Below are 25,481 nucleotides of genomic sequence, written 5' to 3'. Positions count from 1 at the left end.
ATCTCTTTGAAGAAGCTTCCATGGATGCTTTTCAGTTATTATTAATGATAAATTTTAATCCAGGACTTTCTAATTTTGGGCCCTCGCCTTTATGGATGATCAAAGTCAGATACCTTAGAGGAGTCTGATTTTCAGAAGGTGAATGATCAGCATACTCTGAAAATCCCACCCCTTTAAGGTGTGTCAGACTGAGCACCACAAACTAGCATCACTAGTCACTTCTGAAAATCTTGGCCTTGATGCATAGTTGTGGCTCTCAGAGAATGAGCCTAATTTCAAAGCCCACTGAAGTCAATGAAAAGACACCCACTGAGTTTGATGAGTTTTGGAAAGTCCCCACCTCTCCCTTTCTTGTTGTTTATGTGAAATAGTCATCTGTTTCATCATACTTCAAAAAAGAAAAAATAACCCATAGCTTAAAGAACTAATTGTCTAACTGGTATCAATATAGTGTCCCTCTTCTCCCAACCTCCTAACTTTAAATCACATGGTGATAGTATTTCATAACTGGAGCTGGTTGGGAATTTTCTGTCTGAATGATTTTCCAACAGAAATGCAGTTTCCACAAAATTGAAATTTTCCACAGGGAAATTTTGAGTTTGCTTAAAAAATTCAATTTTCCACCAAGAAAATCAAAATAAAATATTTAATTTTGAATCAAATTCAATTAAACAAAATGAAATTTCAATTTCAGAAATGTTTAAATGTTTTGTTTTGATAAAATGTTGAAACAAAATGTTTCTGAATTTTTTTGAATTTGTTTTGTTAAATTTCAACTTTTCATCCAAATTTGGGACAAAAACAAAAATGTCAGGATTTCCATGGGATGGAAATTCTAAATTTCACTCAGCTTTATTGGTGACTTTTTAAAATTTAACAGCTATTTAACACCGTTTCAAAGAAGGACACTGGAGAGTATTACTGTGAAGCCTCTAATGGAATTGGACTTCCTCAAAAATGCTCTGTGAAGCGAATGCAAGTTGGTAAGTGTGAAAAGCAAATAAGGCAAAAAAATCTGTAGATGAAAATGACTTTATTGCATGACACATGTGAGAAGCTAAGACTAGGTTCAAATTATACTGTCTTATTCCTCCCCCAGAATGCTGGAGTCAAATGCAATTACATGATGTTTGTTACGAATGCTATTTATGTAGACATTTTGGCTGCTTAAATCACTCCTCTTCTAAAAAGAAGCAGTAGAGATTACTGTATCTTACAAAAGGTTGGTTAGCTCAGACTGTTTTAAAATGATCAAATGTCCTGCTTTCAGAAGATTACTATGCATTAAACTCCACTGAACAATAGTATGTACATAAGATATTAATATTTCAGAATGTTTTTGTGGAGGCTGTAAAGTACGAGCTGCAAGTCTTGTTTCACAGATATTTTCCCTGAGACATTTTTATGTGAGGCTTTAATGCAGCAAGTCAGAAAACTATTTCTGATCTTCATTTTCTTATCGGAAAAACAGTAATAAATGTGACATTTATATCTGGTTAAAGGGACACTGTCAAGGTTGATAGGCCTAATGTTTGTTTTGCTTTCTGCTCCTTATCTGTTTGCAACATCCATGTAACTTGTTAGATGTAGAATTTGTTTTGTAAAGAAGTCCATCCATGATTTTTTTCCCTAAAGAAAAAAAATATATTCTCGCAGTCCAGCACTCTTGAGTAGCTCTGCAAAATCCCACAGCAGTGCATGCACAAGTGATGGAGAGAAGTTGGTAAGGAATATTTCAAGCTTCTGAAAGGTTTTAATCAACAGTGAAGGGGAAAATGCTTCTAATGGATGGATTCTACAAAATACCGTGGCAGTGACCTTTTAAACCAGGGGTCTCAAACTCAATTTACCTTAGGGCCAGTGCCAGTCCTCAAATCTTCCCAGCGGGCCAATAATGTCACTGAAGATGGTGTTCAGAAAAGAAAACGTTTATATTGTATTTCTTAGAAATAATAAAACGGTCATGCAACTTTATACAATTCTTCGCCTGCCAGAGAGTTTTTAGTGTTTGCCAGACAGCTGGCAACACTTCAGTTTTGTCAGTTTGTTGATGTTTGGCCTCAGTGACTGAGCGGTTGAAACCTTCAGGATTGCAGCAAGGGGTGTGTCAGAGAGTTGTGTTCGGTATTTTGACTGGTTTGTATTCATTGTCGGAAAAAAGTGACACTGCCTCCAGGGCTGACTCTTCCCAGCAACTAATGAAGCTGCCTCCATGGCTGACTCTGCCTGGGGGGCGGTGCCTGCAGCAGACATTGCCGGCAGCGTGTCTGCCTGCGTCTCTCCTCCATGGGCCACGGTGGGGAGGTTCTCGGGCCGCAGATGGCCCGCAGGCCGGGACATGGAGACCCCTGTTTTAAACAGTGCTCTAATATTTCTTACTCTCTCAAGACCTGGTTCAAAGCCTGCTGAAGTCAATAGAAAGACTTTGGATCCAGCCTTTTAATGCATTCATGTTGTATTTGAATAACTACATGCTATCAAGGCAGAATTCCTCTGCTGGGGAAACATTAATCCAAGCCCGAAACTGGTATTTATTAACACACACAATAAGCTTGGGTTTTTGGGGGAGACAACGTTTTCAAATCTGTGTGCTTGTAGTTAGGCAACCAAATATATATTTGGGCATCTAAGTAGAAGCGGCCTAATCTCTCCCCCGAAGGTGCACACTTGAGGCTCTCATTGATTATAATGGGAATAGGGATTGCTCATCACCACAGAAAAATCAGGCCACTTCTGCATAGGTGCCCAAATCTGGATTAAGGAATCTAATTTTAGGCACCCAAGTTTGAATACTTTGGCCTTGGTGGTTTAGTTTTTAAAAAGCCTCACTTTCATTCACGTCAGAAGCCATTAAGTTTCATGCTTTATGATTCAACAGTGTGAAAATTCTTGGTTCCACAAATATCATTCTGTGTCAACATTTTCATCAGCTGTTACATTACTACTATTTTAATCAAACTAACTTAAAACAAATCTTCTAGAACAGCTGTTTCCATTTACAGGCTTCAGGATATATTCTCCATTTGACGTGTGTAACTTGAATGACACCAGGGGTTAGGCACTCATCTAGATGAGAAAATACCCCCTTGTCTCTATCAAGTTTTTGACTTTTGGGGTCATATTAAGAATTTTGAGGTGTGTTTAAAAAGCTTTATGCTAACGAGGGTATTATTTGGTGGGTAGTAGAAGTGAATGGAACAGATATTTTGAGAACCTTTCTGGTTTCTAGCAACTTACATGTCACAGGCATTTACATATTGTATTCTGTAGTTATTATTGCCACTGCTCTCTGGAATTTTAATGGAATAGTGGGAAAACTGTTACAATGGCAAGTTTTTGCTTTTTGGGTTTTTAACACTATTAATTTTGTTTTCATTTATAGATGACCTTAATATAAGCGGAATCATAGCTGCTGTAGTAGTTGTGGCTCTGGTAATGGCATTATGTGGCCTTGGGGTATTTTATGCACACAAAAAAGGTTACTTTTCAAGTAAGTTAAGTTAAATCTTGCCTGCCTTATAGACATCAGGAAACTTGCTATGACTAAATATTTCTACTGTCTGTAGAGTATACTCCTTTTTCATGTAGGGTCTGATTCTGCACTATTGAAGCCAATGGAAGTATTGCATCTGTCTTCAGTACGGGTAGGATCTGGCCCATAGTTATTTGTTCTGCCTACTCCTTTTGATCATACCCAGTTTACTTGTCACAAAAGAAAATGAGATAGAAATGGCAGGCTAGTCATAAATTGCTGCTGAACGGGAATTTAGGCAAATGCGGAGAGTCCAAGTAAGCTCCAGTTAAGATAGTTTTGAAAATATTAGAAAAAAGTTTAAACATTTTCTCTTGCCCACAGTTGTATTTTCCACAAATGTTCATGAACTGAGTCAGAGAATTTCTAGCTCACCCAGTCAATGACAGGTACCTTGAAGTAAATGAACTCTAAGCTCAGGGGAGACAGAGCCCGGGATAAATAACTACTTGGGTACAAAGTCTAGCTGATGAAAGAAGTTACAAATTCCTTCCCCAAAGTGTGTCATAACAGGGCTAGTGAGAAACCAAAAACTCCTTGAAAGACATTAGGTATAAATTTATTTCTGGCCAGAATTCTGCCCTGTTTACTCATTTAGCAGGGCACCAAATAAATAAAAGAAGAGCAACAAAATTACACCTGTATGTTATGAAGTACATATAATATGCACACATATCAAATATGTGTGTGTGCATATGTACGTTAAAGGGACATTAATTGGTGGTTTTGGTTTCTAAAATCTGTCTGTTCCAGTAAAAAGAAGTAATTTAAACAGTCATTTTTTAATCTAAGATGTAAGCAGTACTGAAACTTGCATCCTGGTGGAAATGGACTTGCTGACTCCATCTGATGGACCATAATGAAAGTACATGTCAGGAAAACTGATGCTTTTATTAAATTTCATAATAGCTGGGCAACTTCCCCAGGGTATTTACAATAGGGGCCATGGAGTCTAATACAGTGAATACAGGCAGTGATGCAGGAGAATGTCTCAGGATGTGTCTGAAAAAGGGGACACGGCTTTTTGGGGGTGTAGGGGGGAGCGAGGTGCTGCAGATTGATTTGAGAGCAGTTTCACGAGAGCAGGTAGCTGAACACTGTCAGAAGTAGACTAATAACTTCAGAGGAGAGGGGGCTTGGGCAGTTTTCCTGCTGGCTTATCCAGACAGACTGCTGCCAAGGGCATCACTTGTTCATCCTCCAGTGAAAAACATAGTTCAGCAGCTACTGTCAGAAATTAAAGGGATGAGGAAGGACAAGAATTAAATGTTATCCACAGGAGATATTTCACAGGATGTTTATTAGCCAGAGAAATTACTGTGTGCTAAATATGTTTTTTCTTTTACTTTTCCAGAAGAAAGCTCTTCTCAGTAAGTATATCACTTTTGGGTAGTTAATTTCATTTGTGCTTCGATGATGTAAGAAATGTGATTCTTGTTCAGGGCTTTCCACATCATTATTATACATGGGGGTGTTTTGTATCTTATTTTTGATAACCTGTTCTGAAATATTCTTTAGGCTACTACTTTGGTGGCTGGATTTTCTCACTATGCTTACTAAGCTGCATACTAACACCAAGCCACTATTAATAAATGAACCAACCAATACTTCTGTTAAACAAACAGAGGTAAATTTTCAGATGGCTGTGTCCCCTCCCCCTTTTGGTTGTCATTCAAACCCCTAATTCAGCCACAGACATAAATCTTGCTTGGCCAACTCCCTGGTTGTGAATGCAAAGTACCTAGGTAGAAGATTTTACCCAAATCTCTGTCTGCAGATCATTTTGGAAACTGGTCATCACCTCAGTCTTGCGATGGAAGTGTGTTAGTTCTGTGAAATCAGCAACTGTACATACAGTACATACAAGCTGATTGTACAAGATAGGCTGAGATACATGCTCACATATGAGACTAATACTGTGTCCTTAAAGTGGAGGCTGGCCTTTCTTCTGTCTAGCTAAGCTCAATATTAATAACTCACATTCTCAAATGAGGCCAATGGCAGGAAAAAGCAAGTAATTTACTAAAAGAAGACATCACCAAGTACTTCTTAAAAATACTTTCTGATACTTGTTTTATGATGGTCATGAATATAATATACATCATCACTATACGAGCCATAACCAGATATGCATCACATCTTGGAGCCTTAAAGTAACAAGCCAGGGAAGCTAGTTTGGCAGTGGCTCATGATGCAAGGATTTTGTTGTCTAGAAGCTCCCTAAGGTATTGTCACAGATATTGTAATGGACAGAAGACAATGGACATGCCCCAATGTAAAATGTTGCTGTCTGTGCCACTGGAGAGAAGGACATTTTATGAAAGAGCTATTTCCATTACATAGTATTTTCACACATCCACTACAGATCTTGTTAATTGTGAGCTGTGAAATGGTGATAATTTTCTTTACTTGGTCAAGATATTCTCATAAAGTAATCTGTCTTTAGTCAGATAGGAATGCCTTTCAGATAGCACACTGCAAAACACTGCTTTACCTCCTGAAAATCAGTGAGCCCCACAGACTCAATCTAAGATGAAACCAGGATGGTGTCTAAAGTGGGCAAATTTGTTTCATTTTTATCTGCTTGTACTTCAGTTCTCGGAGAAGCTTATTTATACACAGTCTGCCTTCTTTGTTTATTTCACAAACAGGAAGAAGAGTTCTGACTATAAATATACCCCAAGTGAAAAGGTGAGTGTATTCAGCAATCAGCTAGGGCATTTGTGGGAGCTGCTCATCATGAGCCAATTAAGTTTCCATTTCCTGTGACTGTCCAATTCATTGGCCCTGAAATGAATAAAGATTAATACATTTCCTATATTTGAAAGAACAGAGGTTAGTCTTGGTTCTTTTTGGCTGAAGAACAGTTCAGGGTTTTGCTTTTAAGAAAACACTTGGATTAAGTGAGGGAAAATTACAGCTTTAATTAAACACATGGCGTCAAGTCTAATGTTCTACAGAGAATGTGAATTGGAACTATCTTTCCCTTGCCTTATCTTACTATATCATACTGAAATATTTTACATGTGTACTGTGGTAGAAATATTTTACATGTGTACTGTGGTAGAATAATCCCAGAAATTACAAAATCATCCTTTGACCAATGATCCCTTTGTTTTTTCCTGTGTGTGGAACAATCGACTTCCACAGCTCAAGTTTGAGATCTACGAGCACAGTTTGACCACTCTCACACTCTCTCCCTCTTGCTACAGGGAGATAAGAAAGGGAAAGGGACCCTTTGGGGCCTTTTCCATCCCTTCTCCCCACCCTTAAGCAGAGAGAATAAATCAGAAAGGTGGAACTAAAGCATTGCCTCTCTTCTCCCCCACACCATGTCTGGCAGCACTGGAAGGTAAGGCAGAAAGCTCCTTACTGTGTGCAGTGCCTGCCAGCAGGTGATGTAGCCATGTAAGGAATTCTGCCATGTGACCAAGAATAACTTGATTTTGTCTACACTAAACATGTACTGTGTGAATATATTATAAAGCTACTGGCATTAGCAATCAAGTGGAGTGAAGAGGAACTGAAAAACCACTAGTGCAAGGATCAGCAACCTTTGGCACGTGGCCCACTAAGGTAAACTCCCTGGCAGGCCGAGCTGGTTTGTTTACCTGCTGCGTCCACATTTCAGCTGATCGCAGTTCCCACCAGCCATGGTTCACCGCTCCAGGCCAATGGGGGCTGCGGGAAGAGGCGGCCAGCACATCCCTCGGCCCACACCACTTCCCACAGCCCCCATTGCCTGGAGCGGTGAACTGCAGCCAGTAGGAGGCGCGATTAGCTGAACCTGCGGACGCAGCAGGTAAACAAACCAGCCCGACCCAACAGGGGGATTATCCTGGTGGGCCATGTGCCAAAGGTTGCCAATCCCTGCACTAGAGCACAGGTTCTCAAACTCTGCTCCACAGAGCACTTGCTGCTGGTCTATTGACAGCTGGCTAGTCACAGGGTGCTGGCAGCTCTATCTTCTCCTTATATCTACCTGCTAAATAAAAGTTTATTTAAAAAAATAAAATAAAATCACTTTCTATGTAAAGCAATTTCTAGTTAGACACACAATGTTACACAACTATATGTGTGTGTCAGAGAGAGGGATGTCCCCAAGACAATCAATGTGGTGCACACTACAAATGAGTGAGATCCCCTGCACTAGAGAAGACCCAATGGCTAGATTTGCTTAGAGAAACATTGGATCTGTAATATTAGCTCAGCTTTGCAACATATGTCAAGAAAACTTAACAGCACCTGCAAACACTTCCTAGTCCACCTTTACTATAAACACCAGCATATGCAATTTCTTTCCCCACAGATGCACGCAGAAGCAGTTCCTATCTCCTCACACCTACATTTACATTGCTCTGCTCTACCTCTTTCACTTCACAACTGTTTCTCATACGGCAGGCAATCGCAGCACCCCACCACCTACATTATTCAAATTCTCCCACAAACTCAGTCACATGCCTGATTTACCCATCCCGTCTCACCCGCCAGTCATCCTTCTATTCACCCAGTCTCAGCTCTTTCCTACTCCATCAACTTTGTTCATTTACTTCCCTTCCTCACCCAAACCCAAGTCACAGTTACTATGTTCTCTTCAATGTGCCTCCACAATAGTGCCAAAACTAGAGTAGATGTGTCAGACATCAGCTCGAGTTACCGGCTGCTCCCCTTGCAGCACTACGTGACCCCACTAAGAGGCTGGATATTCTGCTTTAACCTTGCTCCAGTGGCCCCCTCCCTGAGCTGCTGGGATCTCTGGCTGGAAGCAGCACATGGAGCTATGTACCTCCTGTTTGCTTCCCTAGGCCTGAGGAGGGGACCAAAGAAGCTGGGCCATTGGAGGAGGCTGCAAGGTGGTGGAGGAGGCTGCAAGGTGGTAGAGTAGCACTGGCTTTGGGCCTGGCCCTAGCTTCCTATAGGAGAGGATTAGGATCAGAAGGCAACAAGCCTGACCAGAACAGGGGTAACTCCAAATCACCAGCTAATTTTAATTCTCCCAGCTCATAGTAGAGGGGGTCCCCAAAAATTTAGTTGATCCAATGCAACTTCTGCTGTTAAACTGATGCAGTGAGTGATGCTCCACCTACAGGTCTAGCTATGAAATAGCAACAGCTGCTCTCTGGGCCTACCAGTTGGCAGTCAGTATTGGTTATACCTGGCCACTATAAGTGCTCTATGAAAGCTACCATCTGTCCTTAAATCTGAACACCAAGGAACTTAAGCAGTGGTTTTTGATTTCCCCTTTTGGTGGTAAAAATGTCTTGGTTTGTGTCTCTCCACTGAAATATGGGTAAGCTCTAGTTGTGGGGTGCATTCATCAACTGCAGTATAATTGCACATCAGCAGTAGCTATCATTGGAGTATTCAAAAGGAAAGAAACAGCAGTTTTACCTTTTCCCACTAGATCTTTAATTCCTCCCAGTGGGACATCTTTTGAACTGTAGTAGGTATGTCATGTACAAATGTGTTTTGTAGGCTTCACTCATCAAAGGGAACTGAAATGGTATGCTCACTGATGAGCCAGACTTCACACTTAGGCAAGAGGTTTATCTGCCTAATATTCTGTTGCTATGGGAAGGGGTTTGGTCTCATTACTAAGACTTCATAGCCTTTTTTGTTGCTGTAGGCTTGGTGTTTGCTGCTTCTCTTTTGCCAATCTGGAGACACAAGTGATGTTCTACGGATGTTTAAGTGTAATGGATACTAAGTAGGACGTTCTGCTGAAAGCATTTGAACTATAACTTGTCACCTTACCCTTTTCTTTTTCTCATTTAGGATTTCAAGCACACCAAGTCCTTTGTTATTTAGAAGATTTCAGCCTCTTTGAGGGACAAAAACTGACTACTTGTTATAGAAAATATCAAAGGGATTTTAACTCTTCTGCAAATATTTGGATTTGTTTTGAGATGGCATACACTGAAAGCAGAAAGTTTGCTGGAGCGTCTAGGATCTGATGTTACAAACCTAATCACGGACTGTACAACTGTTCATATTGTTAAAATACCATTATTTCTCTAATTTAAGGATAGTAGTATGTAGATAATATAAATAATTTGTATGAAGGTTTCTTCTCATCCTGTTTATGTATATACACAGGAAGAAGACTCATCACTAAGCGAATTCATGCTCATGATCTTTACAGATTAGGGTTAAAAGTTTTTTGGCCACTCTAGCCTAGTGCTTTGTAGTGTCTACATCTAAGACAATGTGAGGAGCTCTAACTTTTGCTGTTTTTCAATTATTACTGCTATGACTTTCAAATAATCTGTCAGACCATGCAGTCAAGTGAACAGTTATTTTGATACTGTACAAGTATAAATTTGAGTTATGCTAAGTGTGGTTCACCCTCGCTATCAGAGAGAATCTCCAAACAGTGTTATGCTGTAGATCAGTGCTTTTCAATCTCTTTATTTGCTGATCCCTAAAAAATTTCAAATGGAGGTGCGGACTCCTTTAGAAATCTTAAACATAGTTTACAGACCTCAGGTTGAAAACTACTGTTATAGATCAAATGTTCAAGTCCCAGTGCTAAAGTGTGTAGCTTTTTTCCTACCAGGAAGTATATTTAAGATCTGTGAAAGTTTGTGCTAAAGATTGTATGTGTAAATTTACACTGTGAAGGAAAACAGTGCAGCAAAACTGATGCAGTGTTAGTGCCTTGATTTTTTTCTGTTACAGTTCAGTTTTACAAATAAATGACCCATAATGTCCGATGTGCTGTCTACTGTGAACTTGCTTTCAGTGGTCTGCAACTATCATTAGTTTAATGTGTTGCCAGACTATAGTACTCATGGTGGTGTTGAACATTCTGCCTGATACTATCTTCAATTACATGTTCCTTTAGCTCCAAAAATTTTACACTCATATTTCAACTCTAAAATGACAGCCATAGTAATTAGAAGGGGAATTTTTTTTTTTTTTTTAGACCAAGCATGCTTTAACTGGAACATGCACTTAAAGTTTAACTAGGCAGACAGTCAGTCAGTTCCATTCACCCTGACAGTTCTATGCAGGAAATCATCTGTATTCTGGATGGCCCATAAGCATTTGCTGGATTGTCACTGACTTCAATTGGTCATAAATCAGCATCTAGTTTTGTTACTTATACTCGGTGCTCTTTCAAATGCTGGTGTGGCAGTGCAAAAATGCCATAGCAGCTTTATTTGAGATAGTAAGATGAAAATGAATACAACTGCTACCTGTGGCCCTGAACTGCTTTAATATTACAGCCAACTTATTTCACTGTCTCCACTCCTTATATACTACAGATATCTGGATCAACATGCCCTTTTTTTCCCCCCCTCAAGAGAAGCTGTGTGAAAATTTTAGGAGCTAGATTCTTCGGCACCAAAATAAGCAGTATGGGATTCTAGGAGAAGCAGAAACTGCATATTGCTGCTCAAAGTGAGCAATGACATTGACATTTAATATGTCCTATTTCTCACCCCATGGAGATTAATAGCAGCTCATTTAGTGAACTATCATTCAGGCTGTCTGTACATTATTGGTTTGATTAGTTCATGTCTAACAAAACGAGCCACAAGTTTTAAATGAATACTTCGATTATACAATAATTCTCAAGAGGGATTGATCAAAGAGCAGCAGAATATTGTGAACTTTCCCTAGATAAATGTAGCTGCTAAAAACAGTGGGCTACAGGGGCAGGAGTAAGCTAAGATTTCTTAAAAGAATTCACACCAAATACTGAGAAATTCACTTAAAGGAGCAATTATACTTTTTAATCTTAGCTAACAGTACTATAAGTGAGAATATTTTGCAGTTTCCTGGGCATGTGAGTGAAACTTTCTCTAGAAAGTCTTACTTGCCCTGAAACATTTCCCTGACATAAGCAAAAAAAAAAAAAAGGAAACTATCATGACAGAGGAGGGCAAAGGATAGGTACAGTACTCTGCATTTTAGAGTAATGGCAGGTAAAGATGAAACTCTACACTTTGACCTGACACTATTGTGATATAGCAAAGGCAGTCAGTAAGTCCTGTGTTCCTATCAAGGGTTGAATTGGGGAAAAAAGTGTAATGCGTCTGCACCTGATACCAAAATGAGAGTTACCCAGATTGCAAAATGCTCAAACAGTGATTATGTGGCTACTAGGCTTTAAGTTTGTCTTGCTTCCTTGGGATCAAATGCCATTCAGATAAGTCGCTCAATGTGATCATTTCTCTCCCTGTACTTTGAACAGCAGTAAAATGGGCAATATTGATTGGTAGTTCAAACTTCTACTGGTGTAGAAGGACTGACAGGACTGAACTTGAATAAGTTTTTCATATTTTGATGGGGTCTTCAGGAACAGATTAGAAACTTTAGTACTTAACTCTCCCCAAAACCCACAACTTTTTCCATTTAAAAGAACAAGATAGCCTCTGCAAGAATGTACTGGTGCACCAAGATTATAAAAGTCAGTCCATTTCAGCTCATGAGCCTGACACAACTGGAGGATATGTGGCATGAGCCACAATGTTTGAGTTCCTGGATATGTCTAAATAAAATGTTACTATTGCAATAACGTAGCATAGAATGATCACATGCATACAATAATGCCATACTTGCAGGCTTTATTGTATTTTTATACGATTTCAATGACAAGTGATTAAAATCTAGGGAAGCATAGTTCTTTTCAACAGGAAAGCGATCATTAACTGTATTTTGCACTTAAGTGGTCATTTGGTTTCATTTGGATACTGAAATGTCATCTCAGTAAATAGTGTTTAAACACTGGATAAAAGACTTAAGCACTTTATATTTGATCTCCAAGAGTGAATTTTATGAATATGGCAGTTCACAAGAATCATGTTGTTCTTGTACAGTATTGAGTTCAGAAGTCAAACAAGTATTTGAAAGTGAAACTCCACATTACATTACAACATCTGGCCTATTTAACAACTCCATGAGAAAGAGGACACCAGTGCTTGGACTGCAGATGTCAACCACATCATTTTTGAGACTCTTCAAAGTTGGGCTCTAGGAAGAAAAAATGCCATTAGTTTCATATTAAGATGCTCAAGTTCTAAATACTGCTCATAGATCAACTTCAGCTTCTAGCAGAATACAAACCATGGCCCCATTTACTACTTTTAGTGATCTGCAGCTAAATTTTGCAAACACGCCGTAAAGGGAGGGGAAGCAAAGGGACATTTAGCACAAGTTTTTTAAAAAAGTTTCTTCATGAATATGCAATATTTCCTTAGAATTAGCTATCATGTATCTTATTCTATATGTATTTGATGTTTACCTACAGCCAAAGTAACTTACCTACTAACTAGCTTGCAACTAGTTCATTAACGGGGTACTACCAGTTTTACCAGCAACAAGACAAAAATGTTGCTACCTATCACTGACTCATGTAAAAAACCATAATGAGCAGTAAAGTTAAGATAAGAGACTTTCAAGTAGTACACAAAGACTAGGTGAATGAGAAATTAGTTCTTTCCTGGGGAAGAGACTCCACATTATGATGTAGTATAATTTACAATTATAATTTATAAATTATAATTTATAATTTTCTACAAGGGAAAATTAATCCTAAATGACTCAAAACTGGAAGAGACTATATTTTATGCTAAAGACATTTAAATTGCTTTGTCAGTAGTAAGAAAATTAGTCCGCAGATAAGGAAGTTACTCACTTGACAGTATGAGGAAGAGAGAGTTCAGAAAATAGCAACTCTCACAGCAGTATCTCGTGTAACTAAGGGGAACTCCTGAAATAACTAAGCATCTGGGTCTACCCCATGCAGTACTTGCCTGCCAAACAACTGGCAGAATGAAGTTCCAGGCACAGAGGACCTAGTCCTCACGTAGGGACTTCTGATCTTCCTACTCCCTTAGATCACTGTAGAGTCCATGGAGGAAGGGGAATGATCAACTAATGGCAGTTGACCGCAAATACTTCTAGTGGATTTGGCAGTGACTTCACTACTCACCCTTATCCTTTAAAATAGCTGTTGTGTGACACTAGTTACAACACCTCTGCTGTTGGTTCCTCTCTGGTGGAATTTTCAGACTGAACCCTCACAACCATGATTCTCTGAAGCTGATTAATGTGCAGATGTCTGTGCTAAACCACTCAAGTCCCAAGATTATCAAATGACAGCTCTTAGCAAACAGCAATGCTGTGCCACATTGGGTGCCTGCTGCCAGGCACCATCTGAACACTTGGCCATTCTCTCCATTCCTGAGATCTGAAATGAGCCTTGGTCAAGTACATCCTCAACAGCAGGAACAACTATTGCAGGAGCCTTACGTGACACTAAGCATACTCTGCTGCCACAAAGTTCCTACGTGCCAACCAGATTGCACATCCCCATTGTGCAATTGTACCATCCCCAAGAACAGAGTCCTGCTCTCTCCCAGGACCACATGGCTGATTGTGACCAGTGACCTGGGGGTAAAAGGCTCTATATTCCACTATTCATCCTCTCACTTTCACACTTGTGATGCAACAATAAATTAACAGAGGCTGGAGACTCACCCTCAAATTTGAAGTCTGGAAATTTGGTCAGGTCTCCCCCACCATACAACCGCTGAATTTTGGCAATTTCTTCAGCCATGTCTTTCTGGTATTCAGGGCCTACATCAGCTGGACCGCCAGCTTTCCTAAATGTAGAAAACGTCCAATGAAAATTTTGATTCTAAACATTTTACACAGCAATTTTATCATTTAAGAGCCTAATCTAAAGAGTAAGATAAATGGCTATACACCCCCAAATAAGTAAAGCAATTTAAATATTTTGAAAAACTCAGAGGTAGAGCGTACCAGGGGTACATTTTTCTCTTTTGGCATTTGAAAGCAGACATTTTAGCTTAACTAAAGCTAAAGGAGGGTTTAAAATGGAAAAATGAGAAGCATATTGCTACAAATATTAGCCCGTGTTCCTTTAATAGTGTAAATTCTACAACCCAATTATCCAGTTGCACTTTTTTTAAGTGGCTGTGAATGGAGACTTGGCAACAAGGCATCATTCTGTTCTTAAGCCTTTAAAGTACCTAGGCAAAACTTCCTTGAAACTTGCTATTATCATTTTTGAGGCTAATCTGCTGAAAGGGAAGATCAACTTCAAACCAAGTCGTTTAGCAAGAACAGTAATACCAGTAGAACGAGGTGAAGAAGTGCCTAGTATACAGGTAAATTGCCACAATTAGGGATGTACTTCCTAATCTACAAAACTGCACATAAGAGCAGCCCTACAGACTACTTAATGGAAAGCACCAAACGTTTAATACCAAAGTGAAGCATCAATTATGGGTGTAATGTTACAAATACATGCTTATAATCAACAACTAGTTTCTCAATTTGAAAATCCATGTTTTCCCCCAGTGTAATACCAACTTGCTCAGATTTAAGATTTCTGTATAGCGACCATACTAATGATATGTAGTTTAGTCATTACACATGAACTCAGGTTATAAATAATTTTAAATAGGAGTAAAATCCCACAATTAAAATATTCATTGTATAATATTTACCAAGAATAAGATCTGCTAAAAAGGAGTTGAACTACTTTCTAAGCTTTTAAAAGGGGCTTAGAGGTATTAGGAATCTAATTTCAGTGACTTTCAAGTAGAGTTGGGTGACCAACTCCCTTAAGTCCCCTTGAAAATCCCAGTCTAAAGAATGATTACACAAATAAACAAATTCACTCATTCCTTTGTATTTTCTAAAAAGGATAGTTATTTGTAGATAGTAAAACAATAGAATTCTGCTAGGCCTAATTTTGAAAATTTTTACTTAAGATTTTTTTTCAATTAACTATTTTTATTTTTACAGTTGTGGGACATTAAGAAGGGGTAGGGCTAGGGTAGCACTGACAGCAAGGCTGCAGGGGGCACCTTTGACAGTGGGGTCAGTGACACCAGATCCCTGCAGGCACACTGACTGTTACGGTTATATCTTTGTGTCTGTTTCGGTACGTCAGCTGCAATGGACATTTACTGAGTTATTGTTTAAAATTGAGTCCTGACAAGACTATTTGCACACATGAGCATTACATTTCTAAAACTTTCTGTCCACAAGTTCTGTGTTTCATAGCTAACAAGTCATGTTTTAGACATCTAAACATGGAAATATTGAAACTTTTCCACCAGCTTCAATATAGATTTGATACCTTCTGTTACACAACTTGATAATTTCCCACCCATATATAAAAACCATTAGGAGAAAAATACTATGAAATTTAGTGATAGTGTCTTAATACAAACCATATCAATGAATTCCATTAACCTTATTCTGGCCTTAATTATTGCTTTAGTGCAGATGCTGTGCTCACTACAATAAAGGGCATGAAGAAATGGTTGCTGCACTGATCAGCTGACAGTCTAAAAACCACAAGAGTATTCCCAGATAGAATAATTAGAAAAAGATTGTACAAATGCAAAGAGCTCTTCAATCCAGTAAGAATCAAAAACTACACACAGACGGTAAGAGTAGCTACACCAAAGTTTTAATTTTAGTAGACAAATATGAAAAGAACACAAATTTACCTAATACAAGACTTATCTGGTGCCAGCTGCAGCTTTAAGAGCTCTACAGCAAACCATAGCTAAATTAGCTGTGGACAGTTTCTCTTAATGCTCCAAGAACAACTTCCTCCATCGTATTATTCTCCCCCACTCCCCAAAGTTTCCCATTTTAGTTATTTCTCTAAGTTCACCCCTAGAGAATCCCCTACAGCATGACTCATCCTCCATAGGGAAGTATTTCCATTTTAAAAGGATATTTTCCTTTTTCCATTTCAAAGCTAAGACAACTGATAGTTTGATACAGAGATGGTCTTTTTTATTCCCCTCTTTTCACCATCATCACCAAAGAGGAACTTTGAGGAGATAGGGAAATAAAAAAAAGCAGGTGGTTTGGACATTTTTTTCCACTTATATTTTGGCTGGGAGGGACTAACAATAGGAGTGTAGTCGCAATGTTCTTTCACTTGTATCTCCATGATCATCTTTATTCTGAAAAAGTCTAATCTGTGAAATGGATGCTTACTTCCAGCTCGGACCACATTTCACTCCAAATTTCACTAATTTCCACATTTCACTAAACAATTCTGCAATAAAAAGGTCTTCAAGCAGAGTTTGACACATTTGAACCAAGAGTCTGTTTTAAATGAAACTGTATTTTTAGAACACCAGTTCCCAAATAGTGGGTCCCAAACCTTGACAGATGGGAGGCACCATGACCTTTCCTGCCAATCATCCAACCCTGGCCCCCAATCAGCCCCTCTCTCCCCATGGCCACACTACAATCACTATCAGGCTGCTGTCTGTCCACTCACTGCCTAGATCCCACTCCACATGCTGCTGCCTGCAATCCAGGTGAAGTGAGAGAAGGATCCAGACAGCAGCCGCAGAAGCTAGTGAGTAGACAGCAACCTGGCCCTTGCCCAGTTGCAGAGAGAAAGGGGCCAGCTGGGGCTGCAGATGGGGGCAGGGCTGAAAGAGTGAGAGCTGGATAGGAGACTTGGATGGCAAGCCAAGCTGGAAGTAGTTGGTGGGTCACCTTAGCAAAAAGTTTGGGAATCACGGCTATAGAACTTACTACGGAAGTAGCAATATCAGTACACTGATAAGCATTTATTAAATTGAATGGGTTTGTTCACAGACTAGGAAAATGTTATTAAATCTAAAAACAATCCAAAGTCTATTGCCAGGGAGATTCTAACCAGTTAGTTAGCTCTTTATTTTGCCCGCAACCAGCCCTCCTTTAAACATACTGAGCATCTCCTACACCATTAAACAGATTTATTTTGCTAAATACGTCTAATGAAATTGGAATTTGTTGTTTAAGATAATTTTTTGTTAATGCAAAATCTTCCCACAGGTAACAGATGAATAAAAGAGTTTCTTGAGAGGTGAGTAACTGGAGACATTTAAAACCCAGAGATTCTCTCAAAATGCTGATATTCAAATGTAATATTTTATTTTTGTATTATACGATTTTGTGGCCCACTATTTTTAGGTGAATTTATTCAATTCTTGCATTTTGTTTTTGGACAGTAGAAATGTAATTATTTCAGGTCAGTAAAAAAAAAGGGAAAAGCAGTCGACGTTTGCAAAGGACCACATTATCTGTTCACATTTTGGATAACTAAGCCAAAACTCAAAGTTTTATGGCTACTGTTCAATAATCCTTAACCCTCATATACAGCTATATAAAAGTAGTAATATGGACAAAGTCAACTGTAATAACAAACACAAGAACTAGTAAAGACTTAAATCTGTGAACTTTCTTTTTATTGAGGTGTTCTAGATAATTTTTTCTTGCAAATTATGTATCTAGTGTCAGTACTCAAGGGGAAACTGCGTTTCTTCATGTAATTCTAACATTTCATGAAAACCTATTTTTTTGTAACATTCCTCAGTGAATCACAGATACATCCTTTAACACCTGGGACTGCAGTTGCAAAATACGGAATTATTTCCTAGCCCACTTTCCTCTGGGTTTCAGAAGTGGAAAAAACATTGACTAGAATTTGTGCTAGATCAGTTCTTAGGGCCTTTCCATGCTGAAGCTAACAGGCTCTGCACTCAGACTGCAGACCTAAAAGGCCTAATTATAAGAGGAATGATCCCATATTAATGTTTGCTAAAAACTTCATATTAAACTTTTTTACTTAATACACTGAATTACATTTATTGCATTCCAATAACTTACTGGCTCTTCATGTTGTATTCTCTGATCTTGTCTATAAAAAGCTTCTGAACTGGATCAAGTTCCTTCGCCTTATTAAACACTATAGCAGAAAGGCCAATGTTCCTACGCAAGTGTACTGAGATGGCAGAGCGGAAAATGGAGGAAAACCTGAATAGCTGTTGGAGAATCATGATGAACTCGCAGAGTGTTTCAGCTACAAACAAACAGAATGCATTAAGTTAGGGGTTTCTTGCAGTTTTTTCTATACTTTACATTTGCAAAAAGAAAAAAAAATGTAGATCAGTTAAAAATATCAACAGTACTAAATACAGGGAAACACCAAGAGAAAGAAATAGTCCAACATTTTTAAAGGAAAGAGCGACAATTTTGCTATGCCCATGAAATATACTTTTGATAGAATGTATCCTCATTTTACCTATGATTCATATTTCTTCCACATTAAAATGAACTGTCTGAATTCAAAAGTATAATAAAACGCTAAAAAAGTAAGTGGACATTTTTATTTGTAGTGCTTAGCAAAGATACCTGCATCTAAGTACTGATTTGGCACAGGACATACTAATTCAGAGACAAAAATAAAGCTCATTAGAAAGTAAATAGTTTTAATAGAGAATACAACAGGGATGAAAAGTAAGCTGGCAAATCAGCATTATTTGTTTTCATAGACATACTGTGCTAGTCTAAGTCAGAAATGTGTGATCTTTAAACCAACAATGTCCCTTTTAAGAAAATCTGACAACACTGACTGACATTTGCATGGATCACATACTCTTATGACCACAAGCCAGGTTGTGTGTTTAAGTGAATTAGTAATAAAAGGGAAAGATTTTCCATGACGGTCTCAACTAGCTCACATTTAAAAGGCAGAAAGTTTGCCGGTAAAGCACTGAGGAAGGAGTTTTGTACTTAGCCCAACAGGTAACTACCCCCAACCCCGCACGGACCCGGGCTCCCTGTGGGGCGCTGCCGGTCTAGACCCGAACCAGCTGTTAAAACCCATCGCCACGCAGCCGAGCCGCCAACAGTGGGGAGGCGACGATCAGGCCGGGGCCAGCCCCGCTCGGGGCGAGAGATCTGCCGCTGACGGGGCGACCCAGGGTGGCCCAGCCCCGGGAAGGGCCGGGGCCTGCGGGAGGCCGAGGAGAGCCCGTGGCCCGGCCGCAGGGAATTTCGTCCCCGAGCAGCCAGACCCGGCGCCGAGCAGCCCCCCCTCGCACGGGGGCGCCGCGGCTGCCGCTCCCTCCCCGCGACCCAGCGGCGGCCGCGGCGCGTTACAGGGGACGGCGGCGGGGTCCCTCCACCGGGCTCCGGCTCCAGTCACCTTGGGGGGGGTCACGGCACCCAGCCCAGCGCGCGGGGCACTCTGGGAAGCCCGCCCGGGAGGCCGAGAACTGTAGGGACCGCGCTCCTCGCGTCCCTGCCCCGCCCCCGCGGGTAAGATGGCGCTCCGCGCGCGCGCGCGCGCCCCCCCCCCCGGTTAAACAAGTACCTGGAGCCGCCGCGCGCCCGCCGGAACGCTCCAGTAACAATCCCGAGCCAGCAGCAGCCCCTAACCACTCACCACCAGAAATGAGCAGATCTACTTCCGAGCCAGAGAAACCTAGGGCATTAACCCGGCCGTTAAGTCTCAGCGAAGTCCCGCCCCCACGCCCGCTGATTGGCGGGTGGAAGATGGCGCCGTGGGGGATGCCGGGAGTTGTAGTCCTTGCTCTTATCTGTGCGGGGGGGTTGTGTTCGCGCTCCCTCCTCGCCGAGGCCCTGCACAGGCCTCGCCGCCCAATCCGGAGCCCGTTCCGCTCTCTTCAGTGCTGCGCTCGGAAGGCGGCGTCAGGACCCTGCGGAGCGGCCGCTAGCAAGCGGGGAGCGGGGGAGTCGGTCGGGGCGGGAGTTTCTGCGGCGGGTGAGTGCAGCGAGCGGGCCCGGGGGGCCCGGGGCGCCCGAGGGAGGGGCGGGAAGCGCCGCTCTCCGTATCCGGGGGAGGGGGGCTCGGGCCTGGCTGCGGCTCGTGTTTTGTTTCCGTTTCTCCCCGGCGCAGCGAGTCTCATTTCCGTTTCGGGTTCAAACAACAAGAAGGGAGGCGGCGGGGCGAAGGGCCGGGAGCAGCCACCCCTCGCGGGCTCCGTGCAGTCCCGGGGGGGCAAGGGCAGCCCTTGGGCGCAGCGTTGCCCGCTGCGGAGGCCCGGTCCCGTCACATGGCGGCTGTGAGGTGCCAGGGGAGGCGGCCTCCTGCCTGATGCTCCCAGCCAATTGCCCGGGAAACTCGCCCGCGTTGTCCCCCTTTCCCCTCCAGGCAGCGGGAGGCCTAGCTGCTGTCGCAGCTGCGGGGCCTGACTGGCGGGCTCGCTGCTCCCCGGGAGTCCATTGTCCAGTCCCCATCCCGAGCTCTCGCTGGCGCCCTCCCAGCTACATCAAAGGCCCGTGCCCGCCGGCGGGGAATGACCCTGTTCCAGGCGTCCCGCGCCTCTCCCCCCCGCGGCCCCAGAGCGCTCGGATCCCCCAGTCCGCCCGGCGCTGTGTCAGTTCAGTCATAAAGAGGGAAGTGTGGGGATTGCCCGTGATTATTGTTGTTCTGGGCGCAACAGACGCAAATATGTCCACTTTGGACGCTGAATCTCATAGTTCTACTTATCGGGGTAGCCGTGTTAGTCTGTATCCACAAAAACAACAAAGCGTCCGGTGGTACTTTAAAGACTAACGGATTTATTTGGGCATAAAGTTCCGTGGCTAAAAGCCACTTCTTCAGATGCATCTGAAGAAGTGGGTTTTACCCACTAAAGCTTATGCCCAAATAAATCTGTTAGACTTTAAGGTGCCACCGGACTCCTTATATTTCTACTTATTAAGATATCTGTTTTTTGGGACATCCTCTTAAAATATTTTGTGCTGACTGCACTTACAAGTGAATCATAAGATCAGTAAAAAGAAAAGGAGTACTTGTGGCACCGTAGAGACTAACCAATTTATTTGAGCATAAGCTTTCGTGAGCTACAGCTCACTTCATCGGATGCACGAAAGCTTATGCTCAAATAAATTGGTTAGTCTCTAAGGTGCCACAAGTACTCCTTTTCTTTCTGCGAATACAGAGTAACACGGCTGTTACTCTGAAACCTGTCATAAGATCAGTGTAACGGAACAAATGCAAAATGTTGTTTCTTGGTTTCTGTTTTGCTGCATTCCTGTGTGCATTAACCAGTACTTTGTTTTATAGTCAATTTTACTGGTATACGCTATGTAGTCACCTTTCCCCATTCACACTTGTTTTTGTGTGACATGCACTACAGTACTGGGAAAGGAAAACATTTTAAAGAACAGTAAAATATAACAGGTTTCAGAGTAGCAGCCATGTTAGTCTGTATCCGTAAAAAGAAAAGGAGTACTCGTGGCACCTTAGAGACTAACAAATTTATTAGGGCATAAGCTACACGAAAGCTTATGCTCTAATAAATTTGTTAGTCTCTAAGGTGCCACGAGTACTCCTTTTCTTTTTAGTAAAATGTGACTGCAAGATCACAAAGATTGAGTTGGATTTCAGTTTGAGTGTACCCCTTTCACATCCATTGTTTCCAATCTATGTAAATATTTAAGGTAATGTGCTGCTAGAGATTCACTGCTGATATAGTAGAGGGAACCGATTGGTTGCTTTGTTCTCTAGTCACAGTTATTAGGCACAGAAACATTCACACTAGTCTGTTTCACAATTACTTGTTTTGTATTTGTATCGTTATTTCAGTACTTATATTCTAATAGCACTAAGAGGCTCTAGTTATGATTTGAGCACCATTTGTTCTGATTTTTTTTTTTATTATAAACAAGTGCACCTAATGCCAAGCTTTGGGCACCTTGACAGTTTCTTAAAGTACACTGCACTAACACAGACAGACTACAGCAATTATCCACAGATCATAATAACCAGGCTGCAGCATAAAACAAATGTAATAACCCCTAACAGAATTACTGGTCATTCTCCTATCACTACCCAGCCATGCCCATCTCCCTAAATCTTTATGTTCTGTGGAGAAAAAGAGAGTTCTTAAAGTGTGTCCTGGAGGTTAACTAAGCAGTTACAGAACACCCTGCTAGCAGCCTTCTCTCTCTTGTATTGGTGGGAGCATCCTGTAGCTTAGGAGCCTCTGGTTTTCACAACTGTGGCAATGGATCAAAGTGACAGAAGAAGTCTCTTGGATAGCTAGGTCCCAGGCCAGGTAGGGTTTTACAGGTCAAACAAAATCTTAAAATGGAGAAGCCAATGGATTATAATCTATGCAGGTTGAATTCAGGTTTGATGTGCTCACAAAAAGAAATGCTGCTTAACAAGCCAGGTTCTGAATTCTGCAGCTCCTAGGTAATTTAAGGCAAAGATAAAGATGTTTTATTTTCTTTGGCTGTTAATCTAATGCTGTCCTCACTTTGGAGAAAGATGAAAAATGATAAATAAGAAAAACCGCCCAAAAGAATAGTTTGACACTAACACATTGCATAAATTAGGTGACCATACCAGATGCATTTTCATCTACATGCATTGATTGTTGAACTTGGTGAGAAATAAGAGACCTCAGATGGAAAATCTTCTGTTTGTTAGGTGTTTTGTAGATTAATGCTGAATACTTTCACCTATAAGAGGCAATATAATTTAAAAAAAATCAGAAATAGATAACATTTAATACATTGTATTTTTAGAAAAAGTTTTATAGCAGTCAACAGCTTTCAGATTCCTTCAAAGGACAGTATGTAATATAAATGGGACAGCAAAATCTCTCATTGGATGATAATATTTAAATTTCAAATTGTTTTAAAAATACTTGAAAGGTAAACCTGACAAGAGCATCATAGAGCATCCAATAAATGTAGAAGCCTCCAAAGGAAGAGAACAAAAGCTACCTCAGGATGTATGATCTAGGCACCTATATGTCTGTTTAAATTCCTGAATTTGTCTTCTCCCAGAAAAAAACAAAGCCATCAATTTACTACTTCCATTTGCCAGAACAAGCATTGTCAACTGCTTCATGGTTTCTGCATCACACTTGCATTTTAGAGCTATGTAATTGGCTTTATGAACAGAGTTTGCAGCTGAAAACATTTTTGGTAAAAAGTATATGGAGTTAACAAATTATTTTTATGTGAAACTATAATGCTCAAATTTGCTTCCCTATAATTCATGAAACTACTTTAACAATTTTTCTTTTGTAGGCCTGTTTTTGAGACTTTTTAGCCATGACTAAAAGAGATGCAGAGGAGCTGATAGAAATAGAAATTGATGGGACTGAGAAACAGGAGTGCACTGAAGAAAGGTATGCGCCTACAATCAATCCGTATTGCTTACTACTTGTGTCACTTGAGCTGAAAATAGTTTACAGTTTTTATCAAATTTAATATTTAGGTCTGCTCCTGTAGAAATCAGTCTGTCTTGTCATTGTATTCAGTGAGAAAAAGACTGAGCTCTTATTTAAGAACATAAGAATGGCCACACTGAGTCAGACCAATAGTCCATCTAGCCCGACAGTAACCGATGCCAATTGCTTCAGAGGGAATGAACAGACCAGGGCAATTATCAAGTGATCCATCCCCTGTTGTCCAGTCCCAGCTTCTACCATTCAGACTTAGGGACACCCAGAGCACAAGGTTGTCCCTGACCATCCTGGCTAATAGTCTTTGATGGATCCGTCATCCATCATCTTAACTAATTCTTTTTTGAACCCAGTTATGTTTTTGGACTTCACAACATCCCGTGGCAATGAGTTCCACAGGTTGACTATGCATTGCATGAAGAAGTACTCCCTTTTGTTTATTTTAAACCTGTTGCTTATTAATTTTATTGAGTGACCCCCTGGTTCTTATGTTAAGTGAAGGGGTAAACAACACTTTCTCCACATTTCATAATTTCACTATTCACTTTCTCCACACTATTCATAATTTTATAGACCTCTATCATATCCCTGCTTAGTCATCTCTTTTTCTAAGATGAACAATCCCAGTCTTTTTAACCTCTCCTCATATGGAAGCTATTCCATACTTTTAATAATTTTTGTTGCCTTTCTCTGTCCTTTTTTTCCAATTTTAATATATCTTTTTTGATATGGAGCAATCAGAATTGCATGCCGTATTCAAAGTCTGGGTGTACCATGGGTTTATATAGTGGCATTATGATATTTTCTATCTTATTATCTATCCCTTTCTCAGTGGTTCCTAACGTTAATTTTTTTGACTGTTGTTTAACATTGAGCAGATGTTTTAAAGAACTGTCCATGATTACTCCAAGTTCCATTTTTTGAGTGGTAACTGCTAACATAGACCTCATAATTTTGTATGTGTAGTTGGGGTTATTACTTTGCATTTATCAACACTGAATTTCATATGCCATTTTGTTGCCCAGTCACCCAGTTTATTGAGATCCCTTTGTAACTCTTCTTACGTTTCAGAGTAACAGCCGTGTTAGTCTGTATTTGCAAAAAGAAAAGGAGTACTTGTGGCACCTTAGAGACTAACCAATTTATTTGAGCATAAGCTTTCGTGAGCTACAGCTCACTTCATCGGATGCAACCAATGAAGTGAGCTGTAGCTCACGAAAGCTTATGCTCAAATAAATTGGTTAGTCTCTAAGGTGCCACAAGTACTCCTTAACTCTTCTTAGTCAGCTTGGGACTTAACTATCTTGAGTGATTTTTGTATCGTCTGCAAACTTTGCCATCTCAGTCTTCACCCCTTTCCCCAGATAAAGTAAGAATATGTTGAACAGGATGGTCCCTTTACAGTTCCTTTGTGACCCCCCTGCTATTTACCTCTCTACACTGTGAAAACTGACAGTTTATTCCTACCCTTTGTTTCCTATCTTTTAATCATTTACTGATCCATGAGAGGACCTTCCCTCTTATCCCATGACTGTTTACTTTGCTTAAGAGCCCAAGGTAAGGGACCTTGTCAAGGGCTTTCTGAAAGTCCAAATACACAATATCCACTGGATCATCCTTGTCCACATTTGTTGACACCCTCAGAGGGTTCTAGTAGAATGGTGAGGTGTGAATTCCCTTTACTAAAACAGTGTTGACTCTTCCCCAACATGTCATGTTCATCTAAGTGTCTGATAATTCTGTTTTTAATTATAGTTTCAACCAATTTGCCAGTTAATGAAGTTGGGTTTATTAGCTTGTAATTGCCAGGGTTGCCTACGGAGCCTTTTTAAATATCCGTGTTGCATTAGCTATTCTGCAGATATCTGGTACAGAGGCTGATTTACATACTGCAGTTAGTAGTTTTACTATTTGAGTTCCTTCAGAACTCTTGGTGA

General features: G+C 40.6%; 3 protein-coding genes across 8 annotated transcripts in view; 2 read left to right on the top strand and 1 right to left on the bottom strand.

Annotated features, from left to right (window-relative positions):
• JAM2 (junctional adhesion molecule 2) overlaps window positions 1-10,226 on the top strand; it is a 63,673-nt gene extending 53,447 nt beyond the window's left edge. The window contains exons 6-10 of the mRNA XM_077819828.1: window positions 881-983; window positions 3,383-3,490; window positions 4,887-4,902; window positions 6,184-6,223; window positions 9,308-10,226. Coding sequence (XP_077675954.1) covers window positions 881-983; window positions 3,383-3,490; window positions 4,887-4,902; window positions 6,184-6,223; window positions 9,308-9,340 — 300 coding nt within the window. The 3' untranslated portion in view covers window positions 9,341-10,226. The remainder of the gene's footprint in view (window positions 1-880; window positions 984-3,382; window positions 3,491-4,886; window positions 4,903-6,183; window positions 6,224-9,307) is intronic.
• Window positions 10,227-12,076: 1,850 nt separating this feature from the next.
• On the bottom strand, window positions 12,077-19,898 carry ATP5PF (ATP synthase peripheral stalk subunit F6). 5 transcript variants are annotated; one of them, XM_077819785.1, is made up of 4 exons: window positions 19,761-19,898; window positions 18,200-18,392; window positions 14,021-14,145; window positions 12,077-12,511 (listed from the first exon to the last, which is right to left on the bottom strand). In XM_077819785.1, exons 2-4 carry the CDS (start codon window positions 18,367-18,369, stop codon window positions 12,483-12,485), a joined length of 324 nt encoding a protein of 107 aa, XP_077675911.1. In that variant the 5' UTR covers window positions 18,370-18,392; window positions 19,761-19,898; the 3' UTR covers window positions 12,077-12,482. The 5 variants fall into 5 exon arrangements, with proteins under 5 accessions (XP_077675911.1, XP_077675943.1, XP_077675919.1 ...); XM_077819817.1 differs by having other exon boundaries at window positions 19,689-19,849; XM_077819793.1 differs by lacking the exon at window positions 19,761-19,898 and adding an exon at window positions 19,521-19,627.
• Window positions 19,899-19,961: 63 nt separating this feature from the next.
• Window positions 19,962-25,481, top strand: part of GABPA (GA binding protein transcription factor subunit alpha) — a 39,721-nt gene continuing 34,201 nt past the window's right edge. Inside the window, exons 1-2 of one of the 2 annotated variants that reach the window (XM_077819766.1) lie at window positions 19,962-20,099; window positions 23,387-23,487. In XM_077819766.1, coding sequence (XP_077675892.1) covers window positions 23,411-23,487 — 77 coding nt within the window. In that variant the 5' untranslated portion in view covers window positions 19,962-20,099; window positions 23,387-23,410. Of the gene's footprint in view, window positions 20,100-21,696; window positions 22,542-23,386; window positions 23,488-25,481 lie in introns of those variants that run through there. The other variant, XM_077819774.1, reaches the window with a different exon arrangement.

Source organism: Eretmochelys imbricata, chromosome 1, assembly GCF_965152235.1.
Source record: "Eretmochelys imbricata isolate rEreImb1 chromosome 1, rEreImb1.hap1, whole genome shotgun sequence".
Lineage (NCBI taxonomy): Eukaryota > Metazoa > Chordata > Testudines > Cheloniidae > Eretmochelys > Eretmochelys imbricata.
This window is presented reverse-complemented; position numbering and strand designations above follow the sequence as displayed.

Coding starts and splice junctions, on each gene's coding strand:
- ATP5PF (XM_077819785.1), bottom strand. CDS start 18,369: ATGATTCTCCAACAGCTATTCAGGTTTTCCTCCATTTTCCGCTCTGCC. Junction 14,146..18,199: donor GAATACAACATGAAGAGCCA/GTAAGTTATTGG, acceptor TTCTACATTTAG/GAAAGCTGGCGGTCCAGCTG. Junction 12,512..14,020: donor TCCAGACTTCAAATTTGAGG/GTGAGTCTCCAG, acceptor TTTTCTTCCTAG/AGCCCAACTTTGAAGAGTCT.